This window comes from Gopherus evgoodei, chromosome 4 (genome assembly GCF_007399415.2).
Source record: "Gopherus evgoodei ecotype Sinaloan lineage chromosome 4, rGopEvg1_v1.p, whole genome shotgun sequence".
NCBI lineage: Eukaryota > Metazoa > Chordata > Testudines > Testudinidae > Gopherus > Gopherus evgoodei.
The window spans coordinates 134,991,468-135,004,660 of NC_044325.1; the positions used below are offsets into that span (position 1 = coordinate 134,991,468).

General features: G+C 49.0%; 1 protein-coding gene across 1 annotated transcript in view; it reads right to left on the minus strand.

Annotated features, from left to right (window-relative positions):
* Nucleotides 1-12,445: 12,445 nt before the first annotated feature.
* Nucleotides 12,446-13,193, minus strand: part of IGFN1 (immunoglobulin like and fibronectin type III domain containing 1) — a 54,292-nt gene continuing 53,544 nt past the window's right edge. Inside the window, exon 21 of the mRNA XM_030562203.1 lies at nucleotides 12,446-12,459. Within this exon, the coding sequence (XP_030418063.1) occupies nucleotides 12,446-12,459 (14 nt within the window). The remainder of the gene's footprint in view (nucleotides 12,460-13,193) is intronic.

The following is a 13,193-nucleotide window of genomic DNA, read 5'->3' on the forward strand; positions in this document are numbered from 1 at the left end:
GAAGCCGAAAGCTAAACTTTTTCCCTCCTCCGCCAAAGAGCAGGCAGAAAACTAGGGCAGGTGAAAGGGATTGTGATTGGTTCCAAGGTAGAGCCCTGAACCAATGAGAAAAATGGAAAGTCCAGCCACGGAGCGGGGGGAGGGGGGTAAACTGAGAGCAGCCAATAGCACAGGGCCACACAGATAAGGGGCGGGAGGGGGAAGTATAGCAATTAGAGGGTGCAGGAGGGTGGGGGCGGTTGGCAAAACTGATGAGCGACTTCAAAAAATACTCCCGAGGACGAGCGAGATTTTCAACGGCTGGTTGGGTTACAGTACAAATTCCAACGCTGTGCAAACCTGGTCCCCCAGTCCTGCAAGTGAGAGCCCCAGGGGCTTAACTCTGTACTCTAAGGGTATGTCTACACTGCAGTGTCAGCCTGGGATTCAAACTCAGGCTCAGGTCTAACCCTTCTTTTACCCCTTCCAGTCTACTCACAAATCACACTAACCTAAGGCCTGAACCCAGGGCTCCAGGAACCTGTGAGGTTAGAGGGGCAGAACTCAAGTCAAGCTAGAATCCAAGGTGCAAGGTCTATTTATTGCTTTGCAGTGTAGTTGCAACCCTGTTGGACTTGTGCTGTGGCAGTTAACCAAAAGTATCCACTGGGCCAATGGTCTGTGTCCTCTGGACAGTCTAGTCTAGTGAATAGTCAAGTTTTCCCACACTATGCCATGAACTAAGGGATAAAGCGGGTGCATTTCAGGAGGGCACTAGGAAATCTGGGATATCAGGCCCACGTCTGAAAATTCTTTACCTAGGATTGACAATCAGTGTAGATGTTCAAGCCTTGAGTTCTCTAACACAAGATCAGCTAACTCAATTTCCACTAATCACAAGTGTCAATGGAAAAAAATTAGCAGGTGCATAGCACCCACCAGCAGCCAAGCCTAAAATCTTTAGTTTGTTTTATATTTTCCCAATTTGTTGTTTTAGTTTAGAAATATTAGGCCTTGTGTACCTGGGGAAGTTGCACCATTTTAATTTAAATTAGTTTTGACTTTTTTCAGTTTCATTTAAATCTCTTCCCAAGCAACAAGCTAAACCAAAATAAGCTGCTCTTAGACAAAAATAAGAGCACCCAGTGAGGGGTTTGAACCAGTTTAACTAATCCTTTTAAATCACACCTTAATTTAGACAAAAAAAATTAATGTAGATAAGCCCTCATGTAATTCAAATCTGGTTTTGATCTAAAGGATGCTCATTATGAGCTCTTAACACTTTAATTGAAGGGAGATGGAGATGATTTTTATCAAAGGCTTCCTTTATCCAGAATGTTAATTGGTCAATGAATGCAAGTAGGAAGTTAAATAACACAAATAACCAAAAAGTTTTAAATAGTCTGATTAAAAATCCTCTTGCTTCTTAACACCTCAACTTTCTCTTTTCATCTTCTTACCAGGTATGGGTTTTTTTTGTTTTTACATTCATAGAGCTTTCCAGCCTCGCCAGCATGTGAATTTCTTATGTAAAAATGAACAGGAAACAAAAACCCCACCCCTTTCAGGCCTTCTTTGCACACCATAAAGTGACAAAAAATGGGAACAAGGCCAATTTTTCCCTTCATGGATCATCTTCAAAAGCTGCCTTAAAGTTAACCTGCAATATTACTTAGCCCTTTAATTAGACCTTTATAATGCATCACTCTGAGACTGTTTCATTAAGATGCATCCGATGAAGTGGGTATTCACCCACAAAAGCTCATGCTCCAAAACATCCGTTAGTCTATAAGGTGCCACAGGACTCTTTGCTGCTTTTAGAGATCCAGACTAACACAGCTACCCCTCTGATACTTGTTTCAATAAGAAAGTTCCGTATTTTCTTATCCCACTTTTATAGACTCCTACTGGATAATGACAGAAATAGTGTGTTTATTATTATTACTTCTTCTGAGCATTACATTGTGGTTCCAGGAAATAGATTAGAGGTCTGAATGTCAGGATTCCAGGTTCCTGTCCTATTTGTGCTACTGACTCAATGTGTGAGTTTAGGCCAGTGGCTTCTCAGTTTCATCCTCTGTGAAATGGAGAGGAGACTAATACCCACCTTTCCAAAATGTTCTGAAGTTCAGGTGAGATAAACGGTGCTATGTAAGTGCAGAGTATTAGCATTACACAGTTCAGTATCCTTCAGGGGCATGTAAAAGCTTCTCTGGTTACAGTTGACTGGTGTGGAAAGGGTCATGCCCAAGCTTTCCTCCCATCTGGTCTGTTCATGTAAGAAATGAAGCACTGAAGGTGCTGCTCATGCTGGAGGAGGCAGAGGCCAATGATTACTTTATGAAGAATGTGCATGTGGATCCTGCTGTATCTAATACCTGGATCCATAGATATGTACAAACATATCCTCTAAAATTTTGAGATTTTAGTAGGATGGAGGGTAGTTTGGAAACCTCAGTCCCAAAGAGCAAGGATGGCCCAGTGACTGGAACACTAGCTGGAGACCTGGGTTCAAGTCCCAATTCTGCCACAGACTTCCAGTGTGACCACCAGCAAGTCACTTAGTGTCTCTGTGCCTCAGTTTCTCACCTGTATAAAGGGGATAATTGCCCTGCCTCACAGGGATGTTTTGTGGTTAATTATATTAAAGATTGTGTGAGAGAGGAGAGACCTTTCTCTCTCTGGTCACTAGGTATCAGTTGCGATGATTATGCCTGAAGAGAGAAGGGGCACCTCGTTGGTGTTTATATTAGGGTGTTTAAATGCATTTTCTGATTCAATGCTAATGGAGCTAAAAGACATTTCCAGCCTAATCTTTTTCATGCAGTATAACAACTGCAACCTGGTTCTTTGTTGTTGTTCTTTACTTTGTTTGATGTCAGACCTGCTAGAATCTCACAGGGTCTCCTCTAAGCCACCCTTATTTCACCAGGATACCTCAACCATCAGTACTTTTACAATGCAGGGAATACATCACATGTCTCTATGTGAGACAGATGCATGTATATGTATCATTCTCTATAGAGATAGAAAGTCATGTACCTTTATTTGCTATTTTTCTCACTGTCTCTGATACTATGGGATAGTATTAAAATGGAAAAAAGTCAATGAGGGTTATGAAGGAGATTGGAGAGATACAATGGCAGATAGAAAACAGTCAGTAGGAAAGTTTTAGAGTTCACTTAAATAGCTGAAATCTAAGAAATAAAAATGATGACACAAGATGACAAAGCGCCAGGTTTAATTTTTAAAGCAAATTTTACTGAACATTTTCTACTGCTGTCCAGGCAAATTTCCATCTATGCAGAGCCCTTCCCTTCTATGATAACAATGAACACACGATGTCAAGTAACACACGGACTGAAACAATGTTAATGTCAGCTTTTTCCTTTTGGCCCGGCTCCCATGGCTGGAGCCCCACTCCCTCGGCTGGAGCCCCGCAGTCCTGCTCCCCAGGCCGGAGGGCGGCAAGTCCCGCAGCCCTGCTCTCCCGGCCGGAACCCCGCAACGCTGCGGTCCCACTCCCCCAGTCTAGCGCGGCAAGTCCCGCGGCCCCGCTACCCCGGCCAGAGCCCCACAACCCGGCAGTCCAGCTCTCTCGGCAGGACCCACGCGGCCCCACCACCTCGGCCAGAGCCTCGCAACTCCATAGCCAGGGCCGGCTTTAGGCCAATTCAACCAATTCCCCTGAATCAAGCCCCGTGCCTAAGAGGGCCCCGCACCCAAGTCCTGGTATGGCGTACCAGAAAGAGCCGGTGCGCTGTACTGGGGTGGCCCAGCTTCCCCGGGGGCAATTTAAAGGGCCTAGGGCTCCCATCAGGGGCTGGAGCCCCAGGCCCTTTAAATTGCCACCAGAGCCCCACTGCTGGAGCTCTGGGGTAGGCCTGTGGGGCTCTGGGGGCTATTTAAGAAGTCTGGGGCTCCCGTTGCTTCTCCCACCCCGGCCCTTTAAATAGCCGCTGGAGCCCTGCAGCTTCCTAACAGTTCCCATGGCTATTTAAAGGGCTGGGGCACTAGAAGCAGGGGAGACCCGGGCCCTTTAAATAGCCCCCAGAGTCCTGGGGTAGCGGGAGGCTCTGGGGGCTATTTAAAGGGCCAGGCCTCCAGCTGCCTCTGCTTCCCCGGTCCTTTAAATAGCCGCAGGAGCCCCGCCACTTCCCCAGGGCCCCCACGGCTATTTAAAGGGCCAGGGCGGTGGAAGCAGGGGAGCCCCGGGCCCTTTAAACAGCCCCCGGGCTGCTGCTGCTACCCCGGTGGGGGAGGGAGGACGAGGGGGCACTCACCATACAGGTGGGCTGTACCTGCACCCCCTGCCTGCAGCCAGCCCCTGCTGCACCCCTTGCCCACACAAGCCCTGCATCCCCTGCCCTTCTCCAGCCAGCCCTGCACCCCCTGCCCTGCCCGCACCAGCTCCTGTCTCCAGCCAGCCTGTCTCCAGCCAGCGCCCCCAGTCCTGCCCGCACCAGCCCTGCACCCCCTGCCCTGTCTCCAGCCAGCTCCTGCCGCACCCCCCTGCCTGAAGCCAGGCTGTCCCACACTCCTGTCTCCAGCCCTGCCAACACATGCCGCACCCCCCTGCGGCCCTGCCTGAAGCCAGCGAGCCCACCCCACACACCCCTGTCTCCAGCCAGCACCCGCACCCCTTGCTCTGCCTGCAGCAAGACCCTACCTCCAGTCAGCCCCATGTCCACTGGTGCTCTGCAGTTCCCAGGGCAGTAATCCTGCACACCTGCTTCAATGAGGGGGGCAGGGAGCAGCTGGGACCCACACATGTGCACACAATGACCAGACAGCAAGTGTGAAAAATTGGGACAGGGGTGGGGGGTGTAATAGAATCCTATATAAGAAAAAGACCCAAAAATTGGGACTGTCCCTATAAAATCAGGACATCTGGTCACCCTAGCACACTCCCAGGGAGTGGCAGGGTCCCAAACTTGTAAAACGGAGCTCATTTCTAGTTCAGACCCATCTTTTTGAAAAAGAACTTTAGGTAGGGTTAATATCCATCTGTATTTTCCAGGACATGTCAGGCTTTTTGGTTCTTAATTGCCGTCTGGGCAATTCCTCCTGGGAAAATAGGGAGGTATGGTAACCCTATTGGTACAAAAAATGCATACTGTGGCACATCCCTTAAATCAGAACTTTTTATAGGAAACTGATTGCTAAGAAATGAAAGGCTTTTTTTTTTACTTTTTTTTTTAATCATCCCTGCCCGCCCCCACCAAAAATGTTCAAATTGGGCCCCACATTTCCTAAAGCCGGCCCTGTCCCTAGCCCCGCTCTCCCAGCCGGAACCCTGTAGCCCCGCTGTCCCGGCCAGAGCCCCGCAACCCCGTAGCCCTGCTCTCCTGGTCAGAGCCCCGAAGCCCCGCTCTTCCAACCGGAACTCGCAACCCCACGGTCCTGCTCCCGCAGTAGCAGCGCGGCAAGTCCTGCAGCCCCGCTCTCTCGGCCGGAGCTGCACAGCCCTGCTACCCTGGCCAGAGCCCCGCAACCCCGCAGTCCCGCTCCCCCGGTCGCAGCACGGCAAGTCCCACGGGCCAGAGCCCAGCAACTCCTCTGCCCTGGCCGGAGCCCCGCAACTCCACAGTCATGCTCCCCCAGCCAGAGCCCCTCAACCCAGCAGCCCCGCTCTCCTGGCCAGAACCCAGCAACTTCATAGCCTCACTCTCCCGGCCGGAACCCCGTAGCCTCGCTCTCCTGGCCAGAGCCCCACAACCCCGTAGCCCTGCTCTCACAGTCAGAGCCCCGCAGCCCCGCTGTCCCAGCTGGAACCCCGCAACCCTGCGGTCTCGCTCCCCCGGTAGCAGCGGGCAAGTCCCACAGCCCCACTCTCCTGGCCGGAGCCACACGGCCCCTCTACCTTGGCCAGAGCCCCGCAATGTCGCGGTCCCGCTCCCCCGGTCGCAGCACGGCAAGTCCCACGGCTCTGCTACCCCGGCCAGAGCCCCGCAAACCAGCAGACCCGCTCTCCCGGCCGGAGCCCTGCAACCCCGCGATCCCGCTCCCCTGGCCGGAGCACCGCAACCCCACGGTCCTGCTCTCCCTGCCAGATCCCCACAACCCCGCAGCCCCGCTCCTTCCGCCGGGGCCCTGCAACCCCGCTAGCACCACCGGAGTGTGTAAATCCAAAGTGCAGCCCAGAGAGTACATGCCCCATGAATCAGGCACTGCACTGGTTAAAGCCGGCCCTGAGGAGGGCCTCATATCTGATCCAGTCAGCCAGTCCCTAAATTCCTGTTTGTCCTTCTCACAGAGAACTGAGAGACCATTGTAATGGTCGCCCAATTGCCGTCATGGTTTCTTCTTTGCCGTGGGAAGGAAAATCTGCTTGGGCTTGGTGTATGTCAGTCAAGCAGCCACAGAATTTATGCAACAGCACTTGTACAGGGCCGGCTTTAGCCAGTGCGGGGCCTGATTCGTGGGGCATGTACTCTCCGGGCGGCACTTTGAATTTACACGCTCCGGTGGTGCTAGCGGGGTTGCGGGGCTCCGGCCGTGGGACCTAGGCAGCAGCACTTGCCACTCTCGGGCCAGGGGACCAGGGCCACGGCGTTGCGGGGCTCCGGCCGAAGTAGCACGGATGCGAGTTTGCGGGGCTCCAGCCGGGGTAGCGGGGCTGCAGGATTGCAGGACTCTGGCCAGGAGAGCGGGGCTGCGGGGCTCTGGTCGGGATAGCGGGGCTGCGGGACTTGCTGCGCTCTGTCATGGTATTCTATCCCCAATCTGAACCTTAGAGTTCAAAAAATGGGGTACCAGCATGAATTCCTCTAAGCTTAATTACCAGCTTAGATCTGATAAGCTGCCACCACCCAAAAATATAAAGTGTTTTGGGGCATTCTGGTCCCCCCAAAAACCTTCCCTGGGGACCCCAAGACCCAAATTCCTTGAGTCTTACAACAAAGGGGAATAAACCATTTCCCCCCTTCTCCTTTCTTCCTCCTAGATCTTTTCCGCCCTGGGTACACTAGGAGATCACCGTGATTCAAACTCCTTGAATCACAACACAGAGAAATCAGGTTTTTCCCCCCCCTTCTCTCCCCCTCCCAGGCATTCCCTCCCTGGGCTATCCTGGAGAGATAGACAGATTCAAGCTCCATGAATCTAAACAAAGGAATTCCCCCTTTCCCCTTCCCTGTCTCCAACCACTTTCCCGGTAAGTACAGACTCAATTCCCTTGAGCCTCAACAAGGGGAAAAAATCAAACAGGTCTTAAAAAGCAAAACTTTTAATAAAAAAAAAAGAAAGAAAAAGTGAAAGTTGTCTCTGTAATTTAGATGGTAAAAGTTACAGGGTCTTTCAGCTTATAGACACTAAAGAGAAGCTTCCCCCCAGCAAAAATACAATTTAAAATACTTCCAGCAAAATACACATTTGCAAATACAGAAAACAATCAAAAGACTATAACCGCCTTTCCTACTTAATACTCACTATTCTGAATATATAAGAGACTGTAGCAGGGAGATTGGCAAGAAACCTGGCTGCACGTCTAGTCCCTTTCAGGACCCAGAGAGAACAAAGCAAAACCCAAAAAACACAAACAAAGGCTTCCCTCCACCGAGATTTGAAAAGTATTTTGTTTCCTGATTGGTCCTCTGGTCAGGTGTTTTTGGTTCCCTGTTTGTTAACCCTTTACAGGTAAAAGAGACATTAACCCTTAACTATCTGTTTATGACATGCTCGAACTGGGGTGCAGGACTGCGGGGCTCTGGACGGGGTAGCAGGACTGAAGGACTTGCGGCGATCGGCAGGGGGAGCGGGATCGCGGGGTTGCGGGGCTCCAGCCAGGGGAGCAAAACGGCAGGGTTGCGGGGATCTGGCCGGGGTAGCGGGGCCGCATGGCTCCGTCCGGGAGAGCGGGGCTGCGGAGCTCTGACTGGGAGAGGGGGGCTACGGGGTTGTGGGGCTCCAGCCGGGAGAGCGGGGCTGTGGGGTTGCGAGGCTCTGGCCAGGGTAGCGGGTCACTTGGGTCCTGCCGGGAGAGCTAGACTGCGGGGTTGCGGGGCTCTGGCCGGGGCAGTGGGGCCTCGGGACTTGCCGCGCTCGGCTGGGGAGCAGGACCGCGAGGTTGCGGGGCTCTGGCTGGGAGAGCGGGGCTACGGAATTGCAGGGATCCAGCCGGGAGAGCTGGGCTGCAAGACCGCAGGGTTGCGGGGCTCCGGCGGGGGGAACCAGGCCAAAGGGCAAAAGCAGACATTAACATTGTTTCAGTCTGTGTGTTACTTGACATCCTGTGTTCATTGTCACCATAGAAGTGAAGGGCTCTGCGTAGAGGGAAATTTGCCTGGGCAGCAGTAGAAAATGTTCAGTAAAATTTGCTTTAAATTTGCTGGCGCTTTGTCATCTTGTGTCATCATTTTTATTTCTTAGATTTCAGCTATTTAAGTGAACTCTAAAACTTTCCTACTGACTGTTTCCTATCTGCCATTGTATCTCTCCAATCTCCTTCATAACCATCGTTGACTTTTTTCCATTTTAATACTATCCCATAGTATCAGAGACAGTTGGAAAAATAGCAAATAAAGGTATATGACTATCTTTCTATCTCTGTAGAGAATGATAGATATACATGCATCTGTCTCACATAGAGAGATGTGATGTATTCCCTGTAGCCAGGGCAGGCTTTAGGAAGTGCAGAGCCCAATTCGAACAGTTTCAACCAGCCCCTGGCAGGGATGACTAAGAAAAAAAATGGTTTCAGAGTAGTAGTGGTGTTAGTCTGTATCCGCAAAAAGAACAAGAGTACTTGTGGCACCTTAGAGACTAACACATTTATTTCAGCATACTTCAGCATATTTCAGCCCAGAAAGCTTATGCTGAAATAAATGTGTTAGTCTCTAAAGTGCCACACGTACTCCTCATTCTTTAAAAAAAAAATTAAAAAAAAGTAAAAAACATGTGGGGCTTGTACTCACTGGACAGTGCTCCGAGTCTTCAGCGGCACTGCGGCAACAGGTCCTTCACTCGCTCCAGGTCCTCGGCGGCACCGAAGGACCCGCCACCGAAGACCCAGAGCAAGCGAAGGACCCACTGCTGAAGTGCTGCCGAAGACCTAGAGCGAGCGAAGAACCCGCCACCGAAGTGCCACCGAAGACCTAGAGCGCCGCCAGGTGAGTAAAAATTAAAAAGGTGCCTTTAGCCAGGGAAGGAATTTTCACTGGGCACGGGGCCCTCTTAGGCGCAGGGCCCAGTCTGGGGGAATTGGTGGAATAGGCTAAAGCCGGCCTTGGCCCTCCTAATCCAATATTTTGTCTCTAACAGTGGCTAGTACCAGCCACTTCAAAGAAAGGTACAATAATTTCCATAGTGGAGAAGTATGAAATAACATGCCTATAGGGGACATTTCTTCCTGAGTGCATCACCTGGTGTTGGGTTTATGCCTTGAAGCATGACGGTATGTATCCCTTTGTGACGATGTGGTTCTGGTGGGACTCAACTGAGAGTGCCAATTCAGGACAAATCACTTAAACAGGGCAGTTACAGCCCAAGGCTGGAGTTTTTCCACCTCTACGGCAAACCAAACCAGCCAGACAAAGAGAACTTCGGTCTCACTCCACTGACTAACCACAAGTCACACAAGCAATTCCCTTAGACACTCTAGTTTTCCAGTATCACCACCAGTGCCACTAGTCCTTGGAATGAATGGTTATGAAAACCAACACCCCAATAAAAGAAAACGGTTCTCTCAATTCCAAAGAATCAAGCCCCAGACCCAGGTCAATATACAAATCAGATCTTACCCACAAATCACGCTGTTGCCAATCCTTTAGAATCTAAAATCTAAAGGTTTATTCATAAAAGGAAAAAGATATAGATTAGAGTTATAATTGGTTAAATGGAATCAATTACATACAATAATGGCAAAGTTCTTAGTTTAGGCTTGTAGCAGTGATGGAGTAAACTGCAGGCTCAAATCAAGTCTCTGGAGTACATCCCTCTCTGGGATGGGTCATTCAGTCCTTTGTTCAGAGCTTCAGTTTGTAGCAACGTTCCTCCAGAGGTAAGAAGCAGGATTGAAGACAAGATGGACATGAGGCATCAGCCTTTTATAGTTTTTTTTTTCCAGGTGTAAGAACCTCTTTGTTCTTACTGTGGAAAATTACTGCAAAATGGAGTCTGGAGTCACATGAGCAAGTTCCTGCATACTTTGCTGAGTTACAAGGCTTATCTGCCTTCTCTCAATGGGTTAATTGTATAGCTGATGGTCCTTAATGGGCCATCAAGCAGAGTAGGCAGAGCTAACACCAGCTTGTCTGGGGTGTCTCCCAGAAGCATAGAAGTTTGAAATACAGACAGTATAGAGCCAATACGCATAACTTCAACTACAAAATGACACATGCATATAGACAGCACAATCATAACCAGCAACCCATAACCTGGTCTTAGACACCTTATATGACCCCCTTTACATAAGATTTGGTGCAACTACAGGACCTTGGTTGCAACCATGTTCTATATGGTTCTAGATTATATCAATAACGTCACACCCTTATATTTTTTCTGTATCTAATTTGTATAATGTAAATTAGACTTTCCAATCCATCATTCTGCCAATGCCTCATAGGTGCTCAGATACTACAGTTATAGGCAACCTTACAGAAACCTAGATGGATCTGTTCTTCCATGAAGGTTTGGCAAGAATCTCAGCAGGTATGGTAGAATGAGGAGGTAGCAATTCATACACAAAAAAGTGGTTGTAGAGTATGTGAAATCAACATTCAGGAGCTAGCTGCTATTTTTATTTTGAAGACAGAATCCCACTTACTCAATGTGGTTTTTATTATTTAATTTCATCTTGACCCTTTGTTGCCATTTCTGTACATCGTTAGCACAAAACATTATCAAGGAAAGCCCTTAAGGGGTGTGTGGGGGGGGACATATCAATAATATGAGCTTCCATGCAAGCATTTGATTGGCTGTCTGAGGATCCAATGGCCACCAGTTTCCGATTCTTGGCTTGGCCCTGCTTCCTATGAATCCATTACCCAGCAACAGCTCTAGCACAGAGTCTATGATGCTTTCTCTCTGTGCTTTCATCAGAAACTGCTGCTTTCAGTCCTTCATCCCCCTTTCAATGACCAAACCATTCAACCAGTGCAGACTCAATGGACTCAGGTGGATTCTCATGCAAGGTTTTAGCCCTCTAACTGCACTGTATCAAAGGTAGTGTAAAGTTGGTGGGAGCCAGGGAGAAATTATATTTTCAGCATTAATTTGTTGGGTAGTAGCACTGAGGACAGGAGCATAGTGCAGAGAAGTGCAGCATGGCTCTACCCATGTACCTTGATCCTTGCTACTCCAGTCTTGGTCTCCCACTTACCTCTGCCAGTGCACCTTAATGCTGACATACAGCACCCCCTGGAGAGACCCCCTGGAGAGACTGCCAACTTCGTGGCTGTTTTGTTTTTATAGAGAGAGATACTGGTTTTGGCCTGGAGGGTAAAGAGCATAATACACATAACTTCTATTAACAATGAGATAAATGCAGAACTGCTGTTAGCTGAATGGGGACTTTTGGAAGCCTGGTGTAGCTTGTTACACACCAGGCTAAAAACAAATATCTATCTACATCTTAGATGTTTGTCAGGAAGCAAAGGATTGCATTAAAATCTCAATATTTCTCCTAGTTTAAATGACTTCTTTTCCACGCTGGAGGGGATGACTGGGGTTAATCTAATTTGAAATCTGTCCCAACCTTGCTGCTTTGCATTGAAAGCATCTGCTGATCTCCTGCAGCCTTCTTTCTCATACCTTGACCCTCCAGAGGCCAAATGTGAGACCAATGTGACCCCTCAGGGAGGAACAGAACTCACTGGGCAACTCCCACCAGCCAGGAAGCCCTTCCTCTGAGGAGACCGTGCCACCTTTTCTCCCCACCACAACCTTTAAAGTCATGCTCCCCAGTTCTTCGAAGATTTTAAAACATAGGGAACAGAACAATGCCAAACCATGTGAGACAGGCAATCAGAAATCTGATCCAAACCGGTCGGCTTCAATGAGCTTCTCCAGCAAAGTTTCTGCTTCCAAGAGATTTCTCAGTCATGGTTCATGAGTAGGTGGAATTAGCCTCTTGGCATTGCAGGATGATGTCTCATGCCTGTGGTGTCCATGGAAAGTTCACTCATGGCCACCTCTACCTACCTACAGTTCTCCCTCCACATTCACCTTCTGTGTCCTTTAAGTTTCTCCTTGCTTTGGAAGGCCATCTTTCCCCCCTTTGGAGGGCTGTTGTACAGAATCATGCGTCCATTCTGAAAAGATTTTGCTGTTCTAAAAGCTTTTGTTTTCTCTCACACACATGCAGCACAATGCTCAAGATACAGCTAACGGGTCAGAAAACAAGAGACAACCTGAGACTGTCAGCTGGTTATAAAACTAGATTTGTAACTTTTTGGTACTGTGTCAGTTCTACATAAAAGCTTTGTCATTCGGATGGCTGTGCAGAGCTGTCCTCAGGCAGATCACATTAGAAGGAGGGATCTAAAAGTGAGAGAGAGAGAACATGAGGTTTGTCAATATTAGAATGGAGACCGTTTGGAAGGCATACAGAGAAGAACAACCGAAAGTGTTAAGGGGCTGGAAGGAGTGATTTATGAGGAAAGATTACATCATCAAATGAGCTCAATTCTTTCCTGGTGTAATCTCACTGAGATGTGTTGAACTGCACTAGGCATGAATTTAACCTAGTATATATAGATTGGCTAAACGATGACTAAGGGGAAACATGATGATTAGAAGGTACAAGCTCCTCAGTGTATGTCTACACTACAAGCAGGAAGTGTGACTGAATCACACGTAGGCATACCCGAGCTAGCTTTGGTTGTCTCCAGCCTTCTTTCTGGTACCTCTCAACTGGGATCAAGCCAGCTCGCTGAAAATCGCAGTGTAGTTGCAACAGCCTGGCTGCTGGCACAGGCCAGCTACTCATGTACAGACCCAGACTCTGGGATAGGTTTGTACTTGGGCAGCCAGCCTGTGCTTCTCTGAGTGCCACCATCACTTCACTGCTGTTTTTTGTGAGCCAGCTCCATCAAAGCTAGCCCAGTGGAGACATACCCAAAGAGGAAGAGGCATTACTTAGGGTGTCACAAAAGAGTGTAAATAGAAGTAACAGGATGAAATCAACAAAGGGAACATATAGGCTGAATATGAGTGAGCTGTGCCAAGCTGTGCCACAGCCTCCCAATGGAAGTGGTGGGAGATCTACTTGGGGC